At 34.5% G+C, this 26,047-nt stretch overlaps 1 protein-coding gene across 1 annotated transcript in view; it reads right to left on the bottom strand.

Annotated features, from left to right (window-relative positions):
- Positions 1-26,047, bottom strand: part of LOC144450554 (muscle M-line assembly protein unc-89-like) — a 144,961-nt gene that overhangs the window by 74,312 nt on the left and 44,602 nt on the right. Inside the window, exons 16-24 of the mRNA XM_078141198.1 lie at positions 24,545-24,936; positions 17,255-17,644; positions 16,400-16,678; positions 15,357-15,704; positions 14,512-14,602; positions 13,693-13,893; positions 12,282-12,776; positions 10,781-10,904; positions 9,330-10,014 (exon numbers count right to left, since the gene is read on the bottom strand). Of these exons, the coding sequence (XP_077997324.1) occupies positions 9,330-10,014; positions 10,781-10,904; positions 12,282-12,776; positions 13,693-13,893; positions 14,512-14,602; positions 15,357-15,704; positions 16,400-16,678; positions 17,255-17,644; positions 24,545-24,936 (3,005 nt within the window). The remainder of the gene's footprint in view (positions 1-9,329; positions 10,015-10,780; positions 10,905-12,281; positions 12,777-13,692; positions 13,894-14,511; positions 14,603-15,356; positions 15,705-16,399; positions 16,679-17,254; positions 17,645-24,544; positions 24,937-26,047) is intronic.

Here is a 26,047-nt window from a genome sequence, read left to right as displayed (position 1 = left end):
CAATTGTGTATAATACAGCTAAAACGGAGAGTGTTTGCCAGGAGATTGAACTTAATATGATTATTTGATAAATGGAGATTGTTTTACTTGCTAAATAAAAGCACTTTTAGTGCTGAACACTGCAGGATTATGCATGAGGAGAGAGTTTAGTTTACATTAATTGAGCTTTTTAGATTCCCCTCAATAACAATCATGTTCTGTTCAGTAGTAAAGTGTTGTCATCTATCAAGTAAAACAATAAACTTGCAACATAATCTATTATGATCATAAATGTATACATGTCATATATACATGTAGTCTTATGGCAAACATTGCCTGTTTTAGCTGTATACTAGTTCTTTCAAACAGTTTCTGTGACCAGTGAATCACTCCAAAATTTTCAATTGCTTTTGGATCATGTCTGCCAGTATTTTAAGGCCTTGTTTGGATTAAAATTATGGTTGAACAAATCTGTTTTCTTGCAGAAATTTAGAAAAAGTTAGTTAAGAGCACAAGAAAAACTATATGTAATTCTCACAGGTTCACTGATAGTGAGATAACTGATAGTAATCAGATAATATAAGAACCTGGGATTGAAATCCTGGCCTTTAAGTGTTCAATTTTGTCTTTCCAGATATTGTTAAATCACAACACATTAATGGATGTAGTCTTTAGATTTTACAAATAAAATCCTATGTAATGGCTCCACTGCTAAGATATTGCAAGAACCTAGGATTTAAAATTTAAGTGTTCAATTTTGTCTTGGTAGATTTTGCAATGTTGAATCACAACACATTAATGGACGTAGTCTATGTATGAATTTTATCAAAAAAATGATGTGACATATCATAGCATAATGTCATTATACTTTCTAATTATTTGGACAAATTATGTATCATAAATATATTTCAGACAGTGCTTCAACAGTCCCAATTTTCAGTAACAATGTCAAATTGATAGCAAACAAGCTGTTCAACTTACCTGGTCAAGGTGTTTACCGACCCTAAATATCGTATTTCTTGTTTGACTGATGTGTTAATAGAGTAACTCAATGATTAATGATGATATCTGGGGATTTTTTTCTCATTAAATTTTCATTAGTCCAAAGTACGTAAAAGAGAATGTGTAGATATGTGATATAGTGGTTGGCTTATATTCTGATGATCTGCAATAATGTACAACCAATTTGAGACAGAGTAAGCTCTAGAAATAGCTATTTTGTGAGCCAGGTGATTATGTATATTTGTGTTGTCATTGCTGTTGAGAAGTAGGAATGTAAAACTAAAGTGGCATAGATGCATTTTAAAGTAATTTTATCATTATTTCATATGGTACTGTGTATGTTTTTGCTATTATCATTATCTCACATGGTATTGTATATGTTTTGGCTATTATCACTATCTCACATGATATTGTGTATGTTTTGGCTATTATCACCATCTCACATGGTATTGTATATGTTTTGGCTATTATCACTATCTCACATGGTATTGTGTATGTTTTGGCTATTATCACCATCTCACATGGTATTGTGTATATTTTTGCTATTATCACTATCTCTCATGGTATTGTGTATGTTTTAGCTATTATCACTATCTCACATGGTATTGTGTATGTTTTTGCTATTATCATTATCTCACATGGCATTGTGTATGTTTTAGCTATTATCATCATCTCACATGGTATTGTGTATGTTTTAGCTATTGTCACCATCTCACATGGTATTGTGTATGTTTTAGCTATTATCACTATCTCACATGGTACTGTGTATGTTTTGGCTATTATCATTATCTCACATGGTATTGTGTATGTTTTAGCTATTATCACTATCTCACATGGTGTTGTATATGTTTTGGCTATTATCACCATCTCACATGGTATTGTGTATGTTTTAGCTATTATCATCATCTCACATGGTATTGTGTATGTTTTTGCTATTACCATTATCTCACATGGTATTGTGTATGTTTTAGCTATTATCACTATCTCACATGATGTTGTATATGTTTTGGCTATTATCACCATCTCACACGGTATTGTGTATGTTTTAGCTATTATCACTATCTCACATGGTATTGTGTATGTTTTTGCTATTATCATTATCTCACATGGCATTGTGTATGTTTTAGCTATTATCATCATCTCACATGGTATTGTGTATGTTTTAGCTATTATCACCATCTCACGGTACTGTGTATGTTTTAGCTATTATCACCATCTCACATGGTACTGTGTATGTTTTGGCTATTATCATTATCTCACATGGTATTGTGATGGTATTGTGTATGTTTTGGCTATTATCACCATCTCACATGGTACTGTGTATGTTTTAGCTATTATCACCATCTCACATGGTACTGTGTATGTTTTAGCTATTATCACCATCTCACATGGTACTGTGTATGTTTTGGCTATTACCATTATTTCACATAGTATTGTGTATGTTTTAGCTATTATCACCATCTCACATGGTATTGTGTATGTTTTGGCTATTATCATTATCTCACATGGTATTGTGTATGTTTTAGCTATTATCACCATCTCACATGGTATTGTGTATGTTTTGGTTATTATCACCATCTCACATAGTATTGTGTATGTTTTAGCTATTATCACCATCTCACATGGTATTGTGTATGTTTTGGCTATTATCACCATCTCACATGGTATTGTGTATGTTTTGGCTATTATCATTATCTCACATAGTATTGTGTATGTTTTGGCTATTATCATTATCTCACATGATACTGTGTATGTTTTAGCTATTATCACTATCTCACATGGTACTGTGTATGTTTTGGCTATTATCATTATCTCACATGGTATTGTGTATGTTTTGGCTATTACCACCATCTCACATGGTATTGTGTATGTTTTGGCTATTATCACCATCTCACATGGTATTGGGTATGTTTTGGCTATTTGTGTATGTTTTGGCTATTATCACTATCTCACATAGTATAGATATTTTGGCTATTATCATTTCATGTATCTATTGTATGTTTTGGCTACTGTAGTCCTTAAACCATGGTGTAATGTTTTATGACAGGGTGAGAAATGTTGGTTCTCTGGATAAACCAGTAAAAGTGCTTGGGAGTGTATATGAAACTTGAATGTGTATGTGTGAAGCATGCGAAATGATGTCAAAATAAAATAAACAGTGCAGCAACAGAAGAGATAAAGCATAGACAGACTTTATTAGCAGTACAAAATAATACACTATGATGTAAAAATAATTCTGAATATATTCAATATCTAGCATTACAGCCAGAGGAAAGTGTGTGCATGAATTCACTATAAATTATGAAAATGTATAACTTTCAAACAGGAAAACCTATATATAGACTACCTGTCATCCCCATGTCTGTGTAATGGTAATGCCTATCTAATATAAAATGATAGGGTTATACCATAATAAATGGACAAAGGGGATGACCAGGTATAGGCAAGAGAATCTAATGCTACTGAACTTGTATCTGACTGATGTAATAGCTATCCTATGGATGGGGCAGAAATACATTTCGTTCCAACTTGTATGTGTAAATACTGTGGTTACTATAGCAACAAGAAAACAAATATGCAAGGATAAAGAGCACAATACAAGTATGACACCTGCTGTAGCACGGAGTCTTGCTCTGTTGCATCAGTGATTAACCTGTGATATTGTTACACTGTGGTGATGTTTATAGGCAAGGTGTTGAATTGTGAAATGTTGACGACTATAAAAAAAAAAGGAAATTGAAAGTAGGAAAGGGCAATGCCATGTCATAGATCGCAACACAGAATAATTATGACAGAACTAACCTGTACATGGGTTGTTTATGTATGAACTCCATTCATTAATAGAATGGCCCATACATTGTCAACGGCATCCATCCATCCACTCAACTGAATGCACTAAATGAATACAGTACATGTGTATGTGTGTAGAGTCACAGACAGGTAAGTGGGATGTACCGTTATGCTTTATTGAACTGATATAATCAGCCCTCCTATTTCCATTGTACACGTGTCTTCAATAGGTATCGATGGATATAATACTATTAACACTTCTAGATATATAGAGAAAGCTCTATGTATGCATGAATGCCATCCAGTCAAAACCCATAGGGAGAGGAAATGGCAATTAAAACACAGAGTGACGCTAAATGTTGCCATAGTCACAAAATATATTGGGGATGCTACAACTTGATACATTGTGTATATAAATTGATACATTGCAGATATAATTGTGGATATTTTACAGTATTTTTTGTATGTTAAAATTGTCCCATAATTTTTTGTCAGATTAAAAAAATATGTTGAATGTAAAAAATATGACTTAAAAGCATATATGTCAGTTACATTTATAGTGATAATGTTTGCTAGTTTAAATCATTAAACAGTTCAGGAGACATAAATTGACAAGTTACCATAGTAACACATTGGGGTACTATTATTACTGCAACCTGTTATGTTCCCACAATGCATTGATGTATGCAAATGAAGTAAGCTAAACTGCCAATCAGTAGCTGATAAATTAATCACAAAGTCTATAGAATGTATCTTGTCACATGATTAATTTGCATAACAAAGATTTTTCCATGTCACTTTTTCTTAGAGTTAACAAAGGTATTGATATAATTTTGATATAGATTGTCTGCAGTTGAAGGGAAAAGTCTAATGTGTGTAGTATGTATATTCCCAGCAGCATTCCCTCTAACTAAGCCAATTTGACACACCACTGATGCACACAATTTCTAGTGACAAGCCAACATTTGGTGTTCCCGTATTTCTTACTATGTGGTGACCCAGTTTCTATCATTTTGACTCACACTCACAGCAACAAAATTTGGCTATCACTAGAGGGCACACTGATTCTGAGTGTTTGGTCCTAGAATATTTTCACAAAGGGTTTTAGAGATTGGTAATACTATCTGTATAAATTCCCTAGTTGTTGACTTTGAAAGGAACATCGTTGATCAGGTGCCTGTTTTCATATCACCGATTACATAAAATGTGTTTGGAGGATGATTTTAGTCTTTGAAGAGGATGCACAGAAGTCACAATTGTTGTTTTTCAGTGAGTTGTGTACATTTAAAATATAATATAATGTGTGGACCTAAAAATCAATTTGTTGTACCATATTATATGTATAGCCACCCAGCCATAGATGATTCAATAATGTTCAGTGTGTACAATATTATGATTAAGTCATTACATTTAACAAAAACAGTTTCAAAAAATTGCTCCAGTTGCATCTAGTGCAGCTTTCATTTAGAGTGGTAACTAGTTCAATCTATTTGCACAGTTCATCAACTTTTAACGTCAATATAAAATGGCAATATCTGAATTAGAGAATGTGGTATATTGTTCAAGGTTCCAAGTATCAATAGTAGGACAGTGAAATAACCAAAGTAAAGCGTTTTCTGTATGTACGACAATTGTTTATAGCATCCACATCAAGTGTAAGTACACTGTTTCATTTGCTAATTGACCACATTAGAAAGGTCTCATGCTAGGCTTGTAAATAAACAAATTGAAAAAGTATATTTTTACACTTGATATGAATTCTAAAATGAGTGAAACACACAGAGAAAGTGCTTTACTTCAGTGTTACCTGTTGTTGTGACTTTGGAATGGTAAATTGAACTTGAATGCAGCATTATTTTATGCTTGAAGTGTTAAAGCTGGAAATGTGGGGAGATTTATTACACGTTTTATTTAAAGTGTTTTTTAACATTTATAAACCCCAAATACAGAAGATGTATTTGTATCATTCACAGTGTCATTGTATATATTATAATTATATATCATTAACCATACAATTGAAGAAACAAAATGTCATCTGGTGTGACAAAAATCTTGTAATTTGGTGGATAAACTCATGATGAAACTAAGGCAGATTTTACCTACACATGTGGAGATACCAGTAACACATTCACGAAACTAAGGCAGATTTTACATGTGTACGTACACATATGGAGATCTCCAAGTAACAAACTCACAGAACTAAGGCAGATTTTTCTTCCAACAACATCACTATTCACAGAAGCTCTACATTGTACTTTTTACAATCAAGCATTTCTTTCACCAAGTGATAAAAACCCAGAAGTCTTTGTATGAATAAATAATATTGCCTTCACCTTTATTTTGTGGTCCAACTAATATTACTACATCAAAGTTATCAACAGTTTTTAAACTGGTAAAAACTAAGACTATAACAAACATACTAAAACGCTTTTCTGTTACAGTGTTAAATAAATTACTATTATATTTAACTAAAATCTTTCGAATCAAAACTACATTATATCGTTTTCATTTTCCATTAAATCTTTTTTAATAAACCTTATTCAAATTACCATAAAGACAAAAGATTAAGCAGATTGGTCACTGGGGGCGATGTTCAGAAGATGCTTTTTGACCACCAGTGAGTGTCAGTATGGGTGGTGGATAGTGTATTTTCTGTTTTAAAAAGTTTATGTCAATGAATTTTGTTGACTTTCATGTATGCAAAACTGTTCAGATATGTCCCATGTCCCTTTAATCAGGGGTGTTATCACACACAGAGATGTAGCTAAGGTTAAAAGTAACTGTTCAAATATGAAAAGTTGGTGGTAATATTTATGAATGAGACCAATGAATCTCCCCATCAATGGAAATATACTGGTTGAATCAAAGAATTTTTAAACAAATTCTCCTAAAAAGTAGCTGGTGAAATATTAGAGAGTAGCCGATTGTTTTTGCCAGTTGTCGGCCCATGTCTACATCCCTAATACAAAACTTCATTGAAAATGGCTGTAAAGCGATGAATCCATATGTGGTGTGTTGTGTTATTGTAGTCACTTAATGTGTGGCATTTATTTTATGTTTTATCATCACATCAATATTTAGATTTTGAAAATGAGGATCATTACTAATTAATATAATCAAAATAAAAAAAGGAACATTCTGAGATGTTAGGTTGCAAAATTATTAAAATGTTTAAGAGTTGCTATTTTGATGAAAACAAACTTTTCAAATTCACAATGTCTAATATATTACATAGTAATTATAAAATTCACCTTCAATTCTAGGCTGTAAGATACATTGTGTCGTTCTACCCTCACTGATGTGTGAGGGCGCCCTGTTGCAGCATACCTTACAGATTACTTCAATTCAATACCTATCAAAATCCAAGTAACACTTCTATTGGTTTATACTTGTATTTGAAAACTGGTCAGTAGGTAATGACACTAGTCAGAGACTAACTAATGTTTATACATTCTAGTAGGACTGCTGTTTTAAAGTGGCACAAACTGAGTTTGTAATTACTTTACTCCAGTGAAAATACTTCCATAGAACCTAGATTAAACTATTCTAGTATATTAATGTCCATGCATACCTTCTATGTCATTACACTCATATTTTTAGAACAGTTAATTGTATAGGGGAAATCTTTGCAATATGTTTTGATAAGCATGATAAATTACGTCATCGGTTTGTTTGGAGTTATATCTTTATACTAGGTTGACTTCAGTCAATGCCAAGTGGTGGTTCAGTATGCTGCAGTGAGTAGAATACTTCAAGTACCTTTTAAATACGTAGCAATGATTGCGCCCCAAAACATATAACCTGGGTTTGTACCCCTTTAATACTCAAACAGATGTCATGGTCAAAATAAATTATTACAAACAAGCAGATGTTTGATGGAAAAGTCCATTCCTCTGAGCATGTTTGTCCAAATTATTAAATATGAAATTAAATGTAGTTAACCAGTAAACGGAGAGTTTGATAAAACAACAGGTGAAACATTACTAGTAAGTAACTAGAACCATTGATTGTGGTACAAGAAATAATACTATGTTTTACCGACTTGGTGAATGAATTTAACTTTAGGATAATAGATCATACTATAGATGTGAATGCTTTTGCTCTCTACATGCCTTGAGTTCATTCCTACTTCTCTTCTCAAACAGAGAGATCAGTTATTCAAAAACTTCAGGCATTTGCTATCGTTTTTAAGGATACTTGGGAAATCAACTGAGTGAATAATAATCCTGAGTGTTATTTGTATTATACACACTATTGGTTACACCGGACTCACCATCCTCATCGCTAGTAATAATATGTAGATTAAATTTGGTTTTAAAAAAACACCAACAAAAACAACAACAAACCACAGAAAATATATGTCTTGAAATTCACTTTTTACATTAAAAAAACTTTTTGCTGAGTATGTTAGCACACTATATATCTTATGCCTTTGTTCAATGAGTTAGCATATAATAGAAACTATGGCTAAATAATTACAACTATTTTTTTGTCTAGCAACTGTTTTCATGTTGTCTCTAACTCTAAATACTGTACTACATACAGTTGTACTCCGGAAATATGCAATTTCTCTTTTGATTATTAAAAACCATGCAAGAACCAACACAAGCACTGTAAAACTGCTTTTATCTGTATACACATATTAAATTGCAAAATAATAGATTCCTTGTCATTTAGGTAAATTTACAAGTATAATGGACCTATCTACAAATTAGCGCCATCTAGTGGTATTTCTAAGTGATGTAATTAGCATCAATGATAGAAGGGCGCTATATAAAATATAATTACCTGTGATGTAATGAAACTGAGACTTGGTGATAATGACGGTTCATGATTTCAGATGCGAGCCAGTTTGGAATATGAAAATGATATTTACTTTGATTTGCTGTGGGGATGGAACTAAGAAAAGATTTATTTGAGGATGGGTGTATGGGACTAGCAGATGATTTCAGACTTGGAGCGGAAAAGTCAAGTCTGCTGAGATGGAATAATAGAAAAAGTAAGCTCTGTTGAGAGTTGCATAGAATTCTAAGCCTGAAGTAGAAGATTCTAAAGAGTCTAAAATTGAGATCATTTTTTAATAGTTGGATGGAATTGTAGGACTGTTAATTAAGATATAGAGTTATTTCCATGTGTTTCTAAGAATTTCGTAAAGTGTAAAGTGATGTTTGTTTAGCTTTACAATGGAATTATTGGACTGGTAAAATATTTCACATCGTGAACATGAGATTTTTAGTTTGACTTGTAATTGGACAATATAGGGTTTCTTTTAAAGTGTATTTGAACTGGTTATGGTTTTGTTATAAAGTGTGTCTGCATGGACTCAAAATGGGTTTATCATATGTGTTTTGATTGCTACAGGTTTTTTTCTAAAGTGTGTCTGGGCTGGCCGAGAGTTATAAAATTGTTTTGACTGGTACAGGTCTTTTCCTAAAGTGTGTTGGACTGGTAAAGGGTTTCTTATAAGCTGTGTTTTGACTGGTAAAGGTGTTCTTATAAAGTGTCTGGACTCAAAACAGGTTTCCTAAAAAGTGAGGTATAAGTCTTGGTTCAGTCACCTTCTTCATCACTCTCATCTCCTTCAACTATAAGTTCAGCGGTACAAGAGATTTCTCCTGCACTGTTAACTGCTTTCACTGTGTACTCTGCATCATCATCAACCGTCACATCTGTGACAATCAGGGAGCATGTACCATTGTCTTCAAAGTCCATTTCAAACTTTTTGCCGTCTTTGATTTCAATGCCATCTTGATACCAGAATATATCTGGTTCTGGAACCCCTGAAACTTTACAATCAAACCTGCCTACATCCCCTACCATTACTGGACAATCCCTAATTCTCTTTTCAAGTTTAGGAGGAGAACTTTTCTTAGTTTTGACCCTGGTGGCGCCATTCTCCTCATCGGGATCACTTTGTATTGACTTGTCTCGTGTCAGAAGCCCTCTCTTTGGCTGATCTGCATTTTGTGTTGCTTTTCCGGCCTCGACTTTTGGCTGTCGAGTTCTACGGAAAACCCCCTGAATCTTTGAGGCTGCCTTTGCAACTTCAGGATCATTTAAATCAATGTCGACTTCTTCTTCCTCCTTCCCAGAACTCTGTTTCTTTGCTTCTTCTTCTCTCTTTGCTTTCAGTAAATTTGAAAATGGTGTGGCAGGTTTGTCTCCTGACTGGGACCTACTCAAACTACTGAACATTTTCAGGGAAGCCATTCTTCCGATGGCTCGTACTGCATTGGCAGTTTTCTGAAGAAAAAGACCAGGAAAAGTTGAAAGAAGCGTTAGAGTTTGTGAAGGCATGGGTCTGAAGTCACATGATCAAAATGCAAATGAGCTGACATCACATGACTCATCACATGATGCAAATATGCTGAAGGCATATGACAAAAATGTAAATGAGCTGACCTGGTCACATGATTAAAACTGCAAAAGTGCTGTAATTGCATGGATAAAATGAAAATGCAATGGTAAAAATGATGAATTATGCAAAAGTCTTGGGTATATTTGCATATCCTTCTGATATCACACTTATTATTTATATTTGGGTTAGAAATGAATGGTTCACAGTGGTATTATTTTAAACAATTATTATTCCAGAACACCAAACAACGTTTTCATGAAAATGCCAATACCAGCCTCAAATACCCAGTCCTCCATTCAAACACTTCACACTTTACTCAGAACTTTATTTCTTGAGCCTTACTTCCCAAAGATTATGTTAGAACACAAAGTACCAAAATTTCTGAAAATATTTAAAAATGCCCTTTACCATAGTCCCCTCACATGGTGTAATAACAAATAGCTGATAGAGGGCGCTAGAGCTTAAAACTTTAGAACTAAGCGCTTGAAAGCTTAATCCCAAAAGTTAAGTTGAGTCCATAATGCTGTGCAAATTTTTCGTAAATGCCTATCACATGGTGTTATAGCAAGCAGCTGATAGAGGGCGCTAAACGTTGACACTCTGAAACTAGCACAGAGAGGGCAAAGGTGGTAGCGACCTTCTAGGACATACCTGCCATCTTCTCCTTGCTACCCATTTCTTAAGTTTGGCTGTAGAAATCTTGGCAGCTTTCATGGTCTTTGTGTCTTTGAGTAACCATTTGTGGTTGAAGCATTGCTCAACTGTGTTACGTTCCCTGTGAGAAATGAACTCCTTATTATCATTCTTGTTATTTTTATTTACAGTTTCTTTGCCAAATCTATCTGACAATCTTCTATGTTGTAATATATATATATGACAGAACCACATGATGTGTGAGTACCAATATGGTAAATTCTTGGTATTAGCACAAATGCTGCAATATTCTTTGCACCTGACAAAGCAAGTGAAAATGTGGCAGAAAACATTGCAAGCTGGAGTGCAAATACCTCGAGTACCAATACTTGCACTCATGCATCATCAATCAATCAATCAATCAATCAATCAATCAATCAATCAATCAATCAATCAATCAATCAATCAATTAATTAATGATAAACTTAAATTAAAGAGGGTAACCCAGTTGGCCGAGGCCAATTTTCCCTGGGGGCCCCCTGAATCATGGTGAGATTGTGTTAATAATATGCATATTTTTTGAACACATCAAATTTGTAATAATAAAATACAAAATGTGTTTTTCGGTACATATCAAATAGTAGAAGATATGAGTGCCCATGGCATACAGGTATGCAATAATGTTTTTAGTAATGCGCTGCAGTACATATATGAATGGTATATCTGTAATGGGACTGATGTGCATATAATTATAGCTGTTTGAATTCAGACTGCTAAAATATTACTAAATGTTTGTTGTAAAACTTTATCATTTACGTATGTACCTCATGCCGTCATATATTTTGTTAAATTTCCAACATGTTAGGAATGAAAAGTTTTGGTCAAATTTGTACAACGATATGCAAATATGTGTTGCTAAAGAAGATAACAGACGAGTTCATAAATTTAACTTCAATTTTGCACCAAGAATAACTAGTAACTCACCAAACCTTTCACCAGTGAGGTATCCATAATTTTCTTTGGTGAGCTAATAGTAGTTCTTGGTCCAAATAAAAGTTAAATTTGTGACCATAGGCTGAACGTTTGTATAGCTAAGCTTTCATTATTCTATGTAACAAATTAGCAATATGAGGAACTTGTACTTGTCAAAAAAAGCTTAAAAGTCAACTCTTTTTTAAAATTTCTTTTTATATGTAAGTTCTCAATATTTTGATAATTCCACAAGCAGAGAAAAGTTTTGATAAATCTTTAATTTGTAAATTGCTTAATTAGTCAACAAACTTGCAGTACAAGTTGTACTTGTAAATTCTACCAAAACAATTAAATATGAACTTTTTTTGAAAATATTTTTTTTTATATACATGTAACTTTTCAATATATTGATAAATTCCACAAGCAAAGAAAAGATTTGGTCAAACTTCTGGTAAACCTTTACAATTATATTACTTTGTAAAAGTAGTTAACAAACTTGCATAAATATTGTACTTGTAAAATGTAGCTGATAAAATTCTGAACTTACTCTTTTCCTTTGATGAGTAACTTCTCAATAAAATCCTTAGCATCATCTGAGATTTCATCAAATGCTTCGTCTTCAAAGTCCCATTCTGCTATTGTCACATTGGTCAGTGTTTCAGCATCGTTGTCTCCCATGAATGGAGACAGGCCACTCAACAAAACATAACAGATTACACCAACACTCCACATGTCTGTTGCCAGACTTAGTGCTTCAAAGTTGATGACTTCAGGAGCAACAAATTCCGGTGTTCCTACCATCTCTTTCAGATTTTCCTTAGGATCATACTTGCGAGCCAAACCAAAGTCTATCAGTTTGATTTTGTTACTCTTTTTGCTGGCACATAGAATGTTTTCTGGTTTCAAATCAAGATGAAGGATGCCTTGTTTGTGCATGTGATTTACACCCTCACAAATCTGCCTCATAAAGATGATCACTTCTTTCTCTGTTAGCTCAAATTCATCATCAATGACTCGCTCGAATAATTCTCCTCCAGCAATACTGCAAATAAAGCAAAGAAAGGCACGATGTGTTAAAATAAATTTTCTTAAATTTTATGTCTCTCAAGGAGACCATACAGGTGACAAACTATAGGGGTGTTAATGCAGGAGGAAACTCGAATTTAACATTTTTCTCTCTCTCTCAAGTTTCTTAAACTTTGACATCTCTCAGGAAAACCACACATATTAAACAAACTATAGACGTGTTAATACAGGAGGAAACTGGAGTTCCTGAGAAAAACCTGCATTATTTGGATAGAATATTTGACCTTATAAAACCTATAACACTATATGTATGTTTATCAGTGAAGCACTAAGATTCACACACATGTTCTCTTCTTCTAGTTTTGATTGAGAAACAGACATGTTTCAAACAATTTGGATCATTCTGTCAGATCCAGTTAGACACTGAAAAAGGACAAGTGATTTGTGCAAAATATGTCTGTTTCTCAATCACACGTAGAAGAAGAGAACTTGTGTATTATAAACCTATGTATGCAACAACAAGTATTCATGTCTGTACATCAACAATATAGATACTAATACAGCATCAAACTGAACGACATTCTTCTTACTTGCATCATGGTAAATTTAATCAAACCCAGATTAGGACTTGAAGCTTAGCTTCAGTGATGAGAGACAAGTGAAATGTGAAAAATGGCAGTCTGTCATGTAAATATCATGTAACCTACAAAAACTTCAAAACATTCATTTCTTTTCATACATTTCTATTCTTTTGCCCTGAATTGTGACAAAATTTCTGTTTTTGGTAAAAATTCTTATTTTTGCCTATAATTATGAGCAAATTTCATTCTTTAACAAAATGTATAATATTTATGCCCAGAATTCCAACAAATGTTCATATTTTTTCAGAAAATTGTATAATTTTTAACTTATAGTTTGACAAAAATACTTACAATTCAAGAATCATGACCATCTCAGTAGGAGATTCAAAAGCATCGGCACATTGTAATAACTTAGGATGTTGTAATTCATTCATCACTGCAATTTCTTTCCGAACAGCTTCTTTTTCAGCTCCCCTTGTCTTGATAAACTTAGCAGCCCATGTCTTGCCTGTATCCTTCTCAATACATCTGTACACTGTACCAAATTTACCCCTGAAAAAAAATGATACAACAATTCTTCAAAATACTTGAAACGAGAAAGCTTACAGTTGGAGTCATTTAAAACCTGCAGTAGCTGCTGCTTCAGTATAAATTTTGATCAGACAACTAACAATATTTTTTGTATTTATTGTAGATTTTTGATTACTAAAACAGCTGTACTGTGTTTTTCTCCTTGAAAAAAAGTGAAACAACATTGACCAAGTCTGAGTTTGTTACTCAATAAATTGCAAAAATTATGCATATGTTTTAAAAGTTTGCTTTTGTATATAGAGGGAGTGATTTGGAAATAAACTGACTATTAAAAAAGACAAGAGATGGCTATGAACATACATCAGTCGCTTTCTGGAAAGTTTCCCGTTCACATTTATGCATGGTGATGTTTCAAAATATGAAATTTTCAAATCAATGAGTTAGTCACTGTATGATGTTCTTTTAGCTATGAAATTAATATTTGTTTCATAAGGATAGTGAATTGCAAAATCTGTCTTTGTTCCCCAAGTTTATTTTTTGCCAGGTTCCATGACAAAATTATGGTTCAATATATAGAATTTACCCCTCCGTTCCTCCTCCTGTTACTATAAATAAAGATAATATAAAGATATTGCTTACTTTCCAACTTCTTCCTTCATGTCATAAAATTCTTTCACTTTTCTTTGGGCGTCTACTTTTACAATCCTTGGTTTAAATGCCAGTTCTTCCTCTGAAAGAAACACAAATTGTAAAATTATGACTCCCTAAGTTATAGAAAATTGTAAAATTATGACTCCCTAAGTTATAGAAAGTATTAGTTTTAGTGTATTAGATTTGGTTTTAGTCCTGCTTTTACCACGCATACATGTATGCCTACCACACGCATGCATACACACACACTCATACACACACACACACACACACACACACACACACTCATACACACTCACTCACTCATACACACGCACACGCACACGCACATACACACACAGACACACGCATACATACATACACATACAAACACTCACACACACACACATACACATCCACACACACACACACACAGACACATGCATGCATGCATACACTCACGCATGCACGCACGCACGCACACACACATACATACATACACACACACATTCCAGTGACAGGATTTTGATAATACAGTTGGAAATGAAAACTACATTCAGCCGTATAGTTGCTAGAAAAGTTATGCCTGTAGTAGTAAGTAGTACTAGTAGTAAGAGCTGTTTATTTTGGTGACATGTGAATATACAGTTACAAATTGACAATAAAAAGAACAATAAAAAGAACACAAAGGTAATACATCACCCACCCCATCAGGTTTATTTAAATTATCACTATGAAATTAAATAACTTTTCTTAAGGATCACAAAAAATAGAAAGAGCCTGTCCCTGTATAACAATTAACATCATACATGTTGTATCAAAATAGATTTTGTGTATGTTAAATCAAAACCTACCATCAGAATCAATTCTGCCGTCCACTTCTGTGTCGTTCTGAGGTTCAATTTCTGTAGTCAATATAGCCTCAGACTCCTTTCCTGGTTCACTCCATCCATGGGCATTTTGAGCACTAACTCTAAACTTGTACTCAGTCTCAGGAATTAGACCAGTCACAGTGTGTGAGATACAATTGGTTGTTGTTACTTTACTCCACTTCTTGAATCTATCATTGGCCTTGCACATTTCAACTAGATAGCCAGTGATAATGCAACCACCGTCATAGGATGGCCCAGACCACATCAGTGTGAGAGATGTCTTGCTAACATCTATAGCACTAGGTTTACCAGCTGGTGGGTCAGGTTTGTCTGTGGAAAAAGAGAGAGAGTAAACATATCAACCCATCTGTATAATTGGGGACCTGGTAGGATAGAGGTTGCCATGTAAAAGATTTAATCCCTGAGCTTATAGAGAGTGCAATGAACTGTAAGCTCTCCGGGGAGTGGAAGAAGTTATATAGGATTGTTGCACCTATATAGGTATGCGCCGAGGGTAATACTGGTCCAACACTTTCATCATGTCTTCTATTGTGGAAAGCTTTTTATAAATGTGTATTGTCATGATGATGAATAACTTCAGGTGCTGTGAACTGTTCTATTAAATGCAATTGAAGTTATTCTGTTTCTTGACAACAATACAATGTATGGCTGGCATGTAAGTTTTCCCTTTTGTGGACAGAAAATTGATGTAATGTTTAGGGAACTCCACTGTTTGAAATAAGAACATTTTTCATATAAAACGAGTCTCAGTGATTTTATAAGTTTGTGTCATTTATGTTACTTGCAATTTACATAGAAATATGAATTATAAACATCATTTTAGTCTGTAATTTACACTGAGTGTGCCTTTATATGAAAATGTCCTTGTTGACTGACAGTCGTGTCATCCTTGCTGTAAAGTTGTTGTAAAGTTGCACAAAAAAAAAAAAAAATCAAGCTGGTGTAGTTAAAGTTGTTTTCATGGAATCAAACTAAAAGAAGAAATTGAACACAACAATGCTTACCTTCAACTGAAAGTCCCATGGAGAAGTTATCAGATCCCATCTCATTTTCCACTTTTAGTATATATATCCCGGCATCATCTGCTTCAACTTTCTTGATCGTAAGGCATGTTGTATCATTTTTAGTTTCTATGGCAATTTTCCTGTTATATTTCAATTCTGTTTTGTTCTTGAACCACTTCACTTCAGGATCTGGGTTTCCTTTAAATATGCATTTCATGATTACCTTCTGGCCGACCACAGCTTGTAGATTTTGAGGTCCTTCAAGAATCTTTGGTGGTCCTGAAAGTAGCATAGATATGAAATATTTGGTGACTATTTGACGTCAGTATTATCTTTGTCTCGTAATTCTTCTTCCATTATCTGCAGTCAGTCAGCATTTACTAGTGAAATCAATTCAACTTTAAGACTGATTTATTGTGATGCAAATGGATTTTTCTGTTAATTGAACTAAAATGTTGACCCCTGAGGTCACACAAGGGTCTATGGTTACAAGGAAAGTAAAGGTATTGAAAGTCAATTAGGCCACACAGTATTTTTTTGTGCTTGACCTTTGCGCATTAAAGAGGAATGTTTTAAAGTAAAGAAGAAAAAGTGAATTCACAGACACTGGATACATGGCAAATGGAGATGGTTGAGGCTAATGTTTGATAGGTCTTGAGAGTGTGATGGAAGGATGTTAGAGACTTGGAGTGGTGGAGATTGAAAGGAAGATTGTTCTAAGATATCGGGCCAATGTGAGAAAAAGGTCTCTCACAAAGGTGTTGTACATACAGTTGGAAGAACGACTTATATTAATAACAGATAGCATAGGTTAGGTATGATTAATCATAAAACATTGCACAGATCGATATTTACCTTCCACAGTTAGACTTGCACATGTTTCAACTTGACCAGCTGAATTCTTAGCTCTACAAGTATAGTTTCCAAGATCAGCTGTTGATACTTGTTGAACAAGAAGAATAACGATATCATCTCCTTCAAATTCAAACTGGTATTTCCGGTTTTCTGAGATGCCTTTTCCATTTTTGAACCAGAAAATCTCAGGTTCGGGATCCCCACTTATTCGACATTCAAATCTCGCCGCACTGCCTTCAAGAACGACTTCATCCTCTAAATCTTCCACAATTCGTGGTGCGATGGATTTCCTAGCATTTCCATTGGTTGTGATACCACCGTTGACATGGTTCCCGACTTGCTTTGAAGTGGTATTGATTGACTTGGGTTTGATTTCATCAGCAAACTCCTCTATCAAAGAAAATACACAATTTTTAGAAGTTGAAAATGAAGCAAATTTTCTTTTTAAACTGAATTTGGTAAAATTTTCATTATAAAACTCCTCTGCAAATGATAAAAGCCAGGAAAATTTGCAGAGAAAGTCCTTAATAATCAATTTATGAATAATATGATGTGATCTGTCAAAGAAATAGGAATTTGAAATTAAACTTTTTCATTGATGCCATGGATACGATTTTATCTTCAAATTCCTCTGTAAAAGATACAAGACAGGAACTAAGTCTCAAATATTCAAAATTCTTCTTTAGATAAAGCACTGAATTCTGAACTTCGAAACCTAAGCACTTCTCACAAAATGACTCAAACAATCTAGTTACTGTAATTATATCCCTATTCTATCTTTAGATTTCTAAGTTCAATAGTTTTCTTTTTAAACTAAATAACTTGCATAAGAAACTGCAATATGATCTACATTTAGTACATTTTAGGATCACTGCTTTTTATCACACAACTCTTTATCTTTTGTATGTATAGCACTTTGTGAATTTGTCAAATTTGGAATTATTTTCACTGTTGAGTACACGTCATGTCAAATGACTCATTTCCATAACAGAATCATTCTCTGTACCAATTAGTCACCAATGCCTGTCACATTAAAAATTTGTGTTGAATAGCTTTGCCCTTCACTTAGTCACTGTTCTTCTGGCACTGATGGCTTTTACCTAACTTAGAAAGAGAACTTAGATTTACAAGTGTGTCTGGTGCTAAAAGATTTTGAGCCAAGCATGCTAATGCAGGTCATAACTTTATGACATGACTTCAACAGTATTTCTGGAGACCCCAGTCAGGAATCCTGTTGGGGATACACAAAGGTATCAAAAGGCTTTCCGGAGACCGCAACTTATACTACTTATAGCCATCCCAGTGTTTTTGTTATTATAAAAGGGTGGTATGAAAGCAGGTAAAATCTACTTGAGTACCCCTATCATTTTACCAGGTTCCCTACCAGTGTTTTTGTTAAGGGCAGTAAGCAGGTAAAATCTACCTGAGTTCCCCTGTCATTTCACCAGCATTCCCCACCAAAATTATGGTACAATGTATTCAAAAGTATGTCAGTTTTACCACCATTCCCCCTTTCTGTTACCGGGGTTACCCAACCTTATCAAAAACACTGCAATGCATTAAGTACCAACAACCATATCTATATACATATATGTGGTTTTAAGAGACCACCAGTACACACCTATAAATGTACACTATAGGAAGGCTTCAACAGCACTTCAAGAACTAGACCCCATAACCAGTTTACCCCATATGAAAAACTTTAGTGGGATTTTGGAGACCCTGGACAGGCTTACACTTTACACTCTTTGTCAGAACTGACCCGGGATATTGTGGCATATCTTCCACAATAGCCTATAGGTCTTAAATGAATTGGAAATTTATGTGTTTTTGCTGGTTATATGATGAATGGCTATTAAAAACTACTTCACACAGTCTTAAATATCAGTCTGTTGTATTTCTTATTTGCAACAGCCAATTCTAATATGCAACACACCACCAGTGGAGTGTTCTCACTCACACTGCAATGTAACATGACCTGTTTTGAAAATACAGTTGTCTTTTTCAAATTTGTAGCTAATTCATATGTCTTGACAGAAATGTGAGCAAGGAAACTACTTTTAACCCTTTCATTCCTAGAGACGACATTGGAATAAATAGAAACTTGATTGTTAGAACATTTTCTAAAATTTAAGAATATTACTTCATTGGGAAGTAATATTTCTTGAATTCTGATCTAAAATAAAGTTGATCTTTTTCCAAAAATTACAGAGAAACAAGAATTTTTGTTCAAAAATTTTGGCGGGAAAGTTTCTAGTCCTGAAAGGGTTAAAATTATTGGAATTCAACACTAACTTGACTGAAATCAACAGTCTGTATATATGAAATCTGAAGTTGATAATATTTCATAGTAAAATGTAGATTTAATGGTAAAGTGGGAGTCAAGGTAATCACATTGTTAGAGTGGTCGGCTTTGAATCTTCAGGCTGCAGGTTTGAGCCCTGTCACTGCTGTTTGTTTCTGAATGGCTAAAGTCCATGGGCAAGATTTGAACCATGATTGTGCCTCAGTTCACCCAGCTGTATAATTGGGGACCTGGTAGGATAGAGGTTGCAATGTGAATGCTTTAATCATATGTGTTTATAAAGGCTGCAATGGAGTGCATACTACCCAGGGAGTTAGGAAGTATAAAGGGCCATTGTGTCACTATAGATCAGTGCCAGGGGTAATAATTGTAAAATGCTTTGAGCACAGAGTGGGAAAGCGCTATCATATAAAAATCAACATTGTTATTCATTAGTAGTAGTAGAAGTAAGCTTCCTGTAACAGTTTTGCAAAGTTTTTATACACACAAGATGTCCAAATTATAAGTCCTCCTAGCTACCAATGAAGTTGTATGTTTCCAATATTATTACCGGGGTATCTGTAATTGTCTTCTCCATGAGTTCAACCTTTGTTAACTGTAAGATTATAAGATGTTTGAAGCTTGCAAAATATTTTACCAGTGTGGAATTGGCTGAACCAATCTTGATAAAACAGACTACTTCACAACTATGTCTTAAAAGCTACTTGTTTGATTTAGTGGCATCAGTTCAAACAATCCTAACTTGTTTTCTCAAGTTTCCTTGCACGATCTCTTCATACAGACACGCTCCCACTTAAAAAGTAAAAAGGAAAGTTTCCAAAGAGATTTAAATAGCTGTGGGTTGTTTGCGATTAAAACACCTGCCGGCAGTATAGCATAACCCCTTTGATAACACCTGAAGGGGTTTTAAACATTAGTCAACTTGTAGCAAAATCAACATGCATGACTTACGGTATTACATGAAACTACTAATTAACAGTGAAGTGGTCATTGTACTGACACATTTTGTTCAAACACCTTGCACTCTCATTTTCAGAACCATCGAAACAGAAAGAACTCTCTTAATCTCCGTAAATTACCACTTTCTTTATATTCTGATGGTGAAATAAGTATCTGAATAAACTCGCCTGGATTAAAGACTATAAATGAGATGCTAACACTATCTAGCATTTGAAAGATAAACATTTGAGACAAAACCCAAAATAGCCTAAACAGAGATTTCATTTGTTAACTTGAAATTGAAGTAACCTTTAAAGATTCAAAACAGAAATGTTGTCTTGTAATTAATTGTAAATTCTTGGGGGTGAGATTGTAATGCTGAGTAAGACTAGAGTTATGTCATAGTTTTGTAGCAACACACTTTGATGATGGTACAAACATTGGTATCAACAGCAACAAGGTGTTGCTGAGATGTCCAGCTTTCTCCCTGCACAAAGTAACAAGGGGCCAAACTCTCTTGTCATTCTTGTTTATCCCTCAAATAGAATTTTATCACCTAGTTGTGTTACAAAAATAACAATCATTTGACTTCTTGGTCAACACCATTACTTCCACTCCACAGGCATTGCTACAGGTGTATGTGTGTGTTATTATAGGTACCAAGAATTTCAAAGTGTAGCACTGTACTCTCAATACTCATACTTTGTCTACCTGGCAAGTACAGGTGTTAATGTGTGATAGCTAAATCTGTAGAACTCTTGATTGTCCATGAGTCTATGTATGGTAATGAACTACAATGTTCTGATATTAAACATATCTGAGTGGTGCATTCTCGCAAGCCAAAGTTATTATTTCTAAGAGAGGTTCGTTAAGAATGTTGCCGTAAAACAGGCCATGGTTTGCGATGATGGAGTGGTGTGAAGAAGGTGCCCACTCCCCGAACAAAATCAAAAACAAATAACGGAGATAGAGGTAAATAAATAAATTGAGCCATGTTCCCCACATCAGATTTTATTCAGATTGATAGAAGACATGAAAATCTGCTAAAAGTCACACAGTTCAATAAATATACAAGTAACTAAGTGTAAGTCTTTCATATTTGGACATTAAGGTATTGGGATGAACTGACTCCATTATAGAACTTGCAATTCCAACATTACAGCAATTCAAAGATGCCATCAAAACAAAATTTGTTCACATCTTAATGTGACGCTTTTGCAGATTGTAGAATACTAAGTATGACAGTATGTAGGTATGTTTTGTTGGTAGCAGTACCCTTGTGCAGTTGTTGAATAGATTTTGATGAGATTTAGCTGTAGAAGTAGAATTAGAGGTGGTATATGTTTGTTTATTTTGGGCAAGTTGAAGGGTTAAAGAATCATTGCAACTGGTGGTGATATTTCCTCAGTATCAGTTTACTATGTTTGCTAAGGCTTTAAAACCATAGCAACAGTAGGGATGCAGTATAATTTAGTTTCCTGAACTTTCAGAATTTTGCAAAGATTTTAGTTACCATAGAAACAGGAGGAACATGGTAAAATTTTGTTTCCTTTACATGAATGAAGTGTTTTGCACAAATGTTAGTTACCCTAGCAACAGTAGAAATGTGGTAAAATTTAGTTTCCTACATATGTTGTTTTTGAGGTTTTATACCCAAGGCTATAGTAACAGGGAGTACGTGTGTGACTTACAAAGTATAGTTTTCTATACATTCAGTGTTTCACTAAGTTTTAGGTAACCCCTAGCAACAGCAGGAATATGGTCACATTTACTGTTTCCTATACATTGTTTCACCAAAATATTCAGAAACCGTAGCAACAGGAGGAATGTCATTAAATTTACATGGTTTGCTACTTGCCTAGATTTTTGGAACCTGGTAACAAACAAGGGGAAACCTGGCAAAACTAAGGGTAGGTGTGGTCAAATTTAATTACTTATAGGTATGTTCAGTGTTTCTCAAAGTTTTCCATAACCGTAGCAACAGGGGAATGTGATGGAATTTGATGTTTTCTATACATTCAGTGACGTGCCTATAGAGTTTCTAAACTTGCTAACAAATACGAGAAACCTAGCAAAACTTGTATCAGGTTACAGGTATGGATAGGTGGGGTCAAATTTAGTTACCTCTGTGTACATTCACTGTGTCTCTAAGATTTCTGTAACTCCAATAACTGGGGGAATGTGATGAAAAATGAAGTTTTCTGTACATTCACTGATTTACCCAGGTTTTCAAAACTTGGTAACAGATGCCAGGAAACTTATACCAGGTCACAGGTACTGATAGGGCTGGTCAAATGCAGTTACCTCTACTTTCAATGTTTTTCTAAGTATTCCGTATCCGTAGCAACCAGGGAATGTGATGACATTTGAAGTTTTCTATGCATTCAGTGACTTGCGTAGAGTTTGCAAACTTAGTAACATACAAGGAGAAACCTTGTAAAACTTCATATCATTATCAGGGATGACAAGGCAAATATCACATCAAATCTAATGCCTGTTTTGGGACTCACAAATTGTGTTTTTGAATTTTGTTTTAGAATGTACCACATTGTGGATTTAATATATATATAAATCTTGATAAGCTATCACATACAGCGTGACCTCTGGTGTGAAAGGTCACCGTCTAGCCATACACACACACACATCTAGGCCCCTACTAGGCTTGCCCACTTGTGAATATGATTTGCAAGGCATTTATTTACCAAAGAGTACTTTACAGGATATCAATGTACTTTATTCTCTGTTTCATGATAATTTATGTCATTCAAGTAGTCATTTAATTTGTAATTTATGGCTGAGGGGGCTTGAACTTTAAATCTACACAGGAAGCAGAAAAGTGATAAATTTGGAGAGAAGTCTGGCCTTTTTTTAGAACAGAAGTACTTGACCAGACCAATAGTGTATAGAGAGCTTTAAGGGACTAGTGAAACCCTTCTAGTTAAAGTGACACTGCACTGAGTCAGGTTTCTAAAGTCTGCAGAGAGAAAGGTCTGGTCTTTTTTCAGGAGTACTTGATTGAAGACCAATGGTTTCTGGTTAACTTTAAGTGACACAAGATTTCTAAAGTCAGTGATAAATTTGGAGAAAAGTCTGGTCCTTTTTTAGAAGTATTTGACTACATGCAGACAAATGGCGCATGTAGAAAACTTGAGGGACTAGCGAGACCTTTCTAAGTAAAGTGGCACATACACTGAGCCTGATTCTAAAGATAGTGATAAATTTTGGAGGAAAGTCTGGTTGTTTAGAGGTTGAAGAACTAGCAAGTCTATTTTGGCTAAAGTAGATTAACTGAACTCAGCCCGATTTCTAAAGTGAGTGATACATTTTGAAAGAAGTCTTGCCTTTTTTTAGCCGACTAATAGTACATGTCACTCTGTAGAAAGGTTGAAGAACTATAAATAAGTCTATTCTGGTTAAAAGTAGAATAATTGAACTCGGCCTGATTTCTAAAGTTAGTGATATTAAAATTCTTGAAAAGGTTGAACCTTTTTTTTAGATCAAAGCATTTGATGGTATCATATGGGTTTCTTGTGGGTGCTCCACACTTACACTTACACTATGTATGGGACAACCAGTATTGACGCTTGTACGTCAAGAGTACAGATACAGATACAGATACAGATGTATCAAATAGATCCAGTGAACACTAACATGAAATGGGCAGTATTCAATTACTGGAAGTGTATATAAACTGTCACAACATTTTAATTCAATTTCTAACATTTTCAGCCACCATTTATATATCTAGTGCTATCCATGGCATCAAATCTCAAGACCCCAAGAGATAATTCAGGTACATGTACATTGTATGGACAACCCCCTCAATAGGGTAAATATGACTACAACTTAGAGTCTCAATTTGAAGTAAACACTACCGGTATAAACTGCGACTGTCTTTGCGACTGCTGCTGAGACTCTCAACATTGCTTGTAAACGGTGAATGCAGTGAATCTGAGACCGGGTATTTGAGACGCAACTTTTTCATAAACAGTACATGTGACTACCTCCACCATTTTTAAGAAAGTTTCATTGTGTAAATTTCTTACCTTTTACAATTAATTCAGCAAAACTCTCAACTGCAGCCACTGTGTTGGTAGCTCGACACATGTATTCTCCTTCATCTTCAGGGAAAGCTTCAGCGATAGTTAACCTAGCAATCACTCCATCATACGTCATATGGAAATACTTAGATTCTTTGATGTCCTTCTCATCTAATGCCCACACTATCTCTGGTGGAGGTACTCCCTTCACATGGCACTCAAACACAGCCTTGTCACCTTCATTAACTTTCAAATCTTTGAGTCCTTTAATTATTTCAGGTTTACACTTTGTTTGGACGTGTCTTGTTAACATGTGTCGAAAGTCTTTCTGGTCGATATCACTTTCCTTGCCCTCGCATTCCTCGACTGTTGTTTTATTCAACTTCTGCAAATTGGGCCTGGAAATACAAAGATAGGAGAGTATAAAGGTTTTTGCAATGATTTAATACAGTGTTAAAATTCCCCTTTAAAAGTCGGTGTAATCTACATTATCCAGGGTAGATAACTGAGTTACTGTTTGACTTATACAAGTTGTGCATTAGACCTGGAAGTTTTCAGATATGAGACAGACAAAAGTTTTGAAATGATCGCGGTGTTAAAAGTTTGCTATTGAAGCCAGACTAGTGTAATCTGCATTATCCAGGGTAGATATGCGAGTTACTGTTGATTTATATATTAGGCCTGGAAATGCAAAGATATGAGACAGACATAGTTTTCAAACAATTGCAGTGTTAAAACTTTCCTATAAAAGTATAATCTGCATTATCCTGGGTAGACATGAGTTACTGTTCAATAAATACAAGTTGTAAATTAAGCCTGGAAGTTCAGAGATATGAGTCAAACATTATCATTACTCCAAATTTTGAAATGATCGTGGTGTTAAAATTTTGCTATTGAAGCTAGACTTGTGTAGTCTGCATTATCCAGGGTAGATATGTGAGTTACTGTTGATTTATATAAGTTGTGAATTAGGCCTGGAAATGCAAAGATATGAGACAGACACATTTTTTGAAATGATGGTGGTGTTCAGATTTGACATTAAAAGTCAATGTAATCCTAAATCCAGGGTCGTTGTATGTTACTTTTGATTTACTCAAGTTGTGACTCAGGCCACAGAATTCAAAGATATGAGATGTGCATAAAAGTTTTGCGGTGTTAAACATTTGCTATTAAAGCCAATGCAATCTGTATAATCCAGGGTCGTTGTATGTTACTTTTGATTTACACAAGTTGTGACTTAGGCAACAAATTCTAAAGATATGAGATGTGCATAAAACTGCAACGATTATAATGGTTCGATTTACCATTTTAAGTCAGTCCAATCTGTATTATCGGGCATAGATAAGTAGGGGTTTGCATGTTTGGTGTAATGATACACAGATCACATCTATTTCGTGCTGGAGGAGACAAACTGTAAAGTTTTAAAATGATTACAGAGCTCAGCTTAGCTACTAAAGTCAGTTTTATCTACACTATCAAGAATAGACACAAGTAGGGGGTATGCATGTA

Source organism: Glandiceps talaboti, chromosome 20 (assembly GCF_964340395.1).
Source record: "Glandiceps talaboti chromosome 20, keGlaTala1.1, whole genome shotgun sequence".
Taxonomy (NCBI): Eukaryota; Metazoa; Hemichordata; class Enteropneusta; family Spengelidae; genus Glandiceps; species Glandiceps talaboti.
This window is presented reverse-complemented; position numbering and strand designations above follow the sequence as displayed.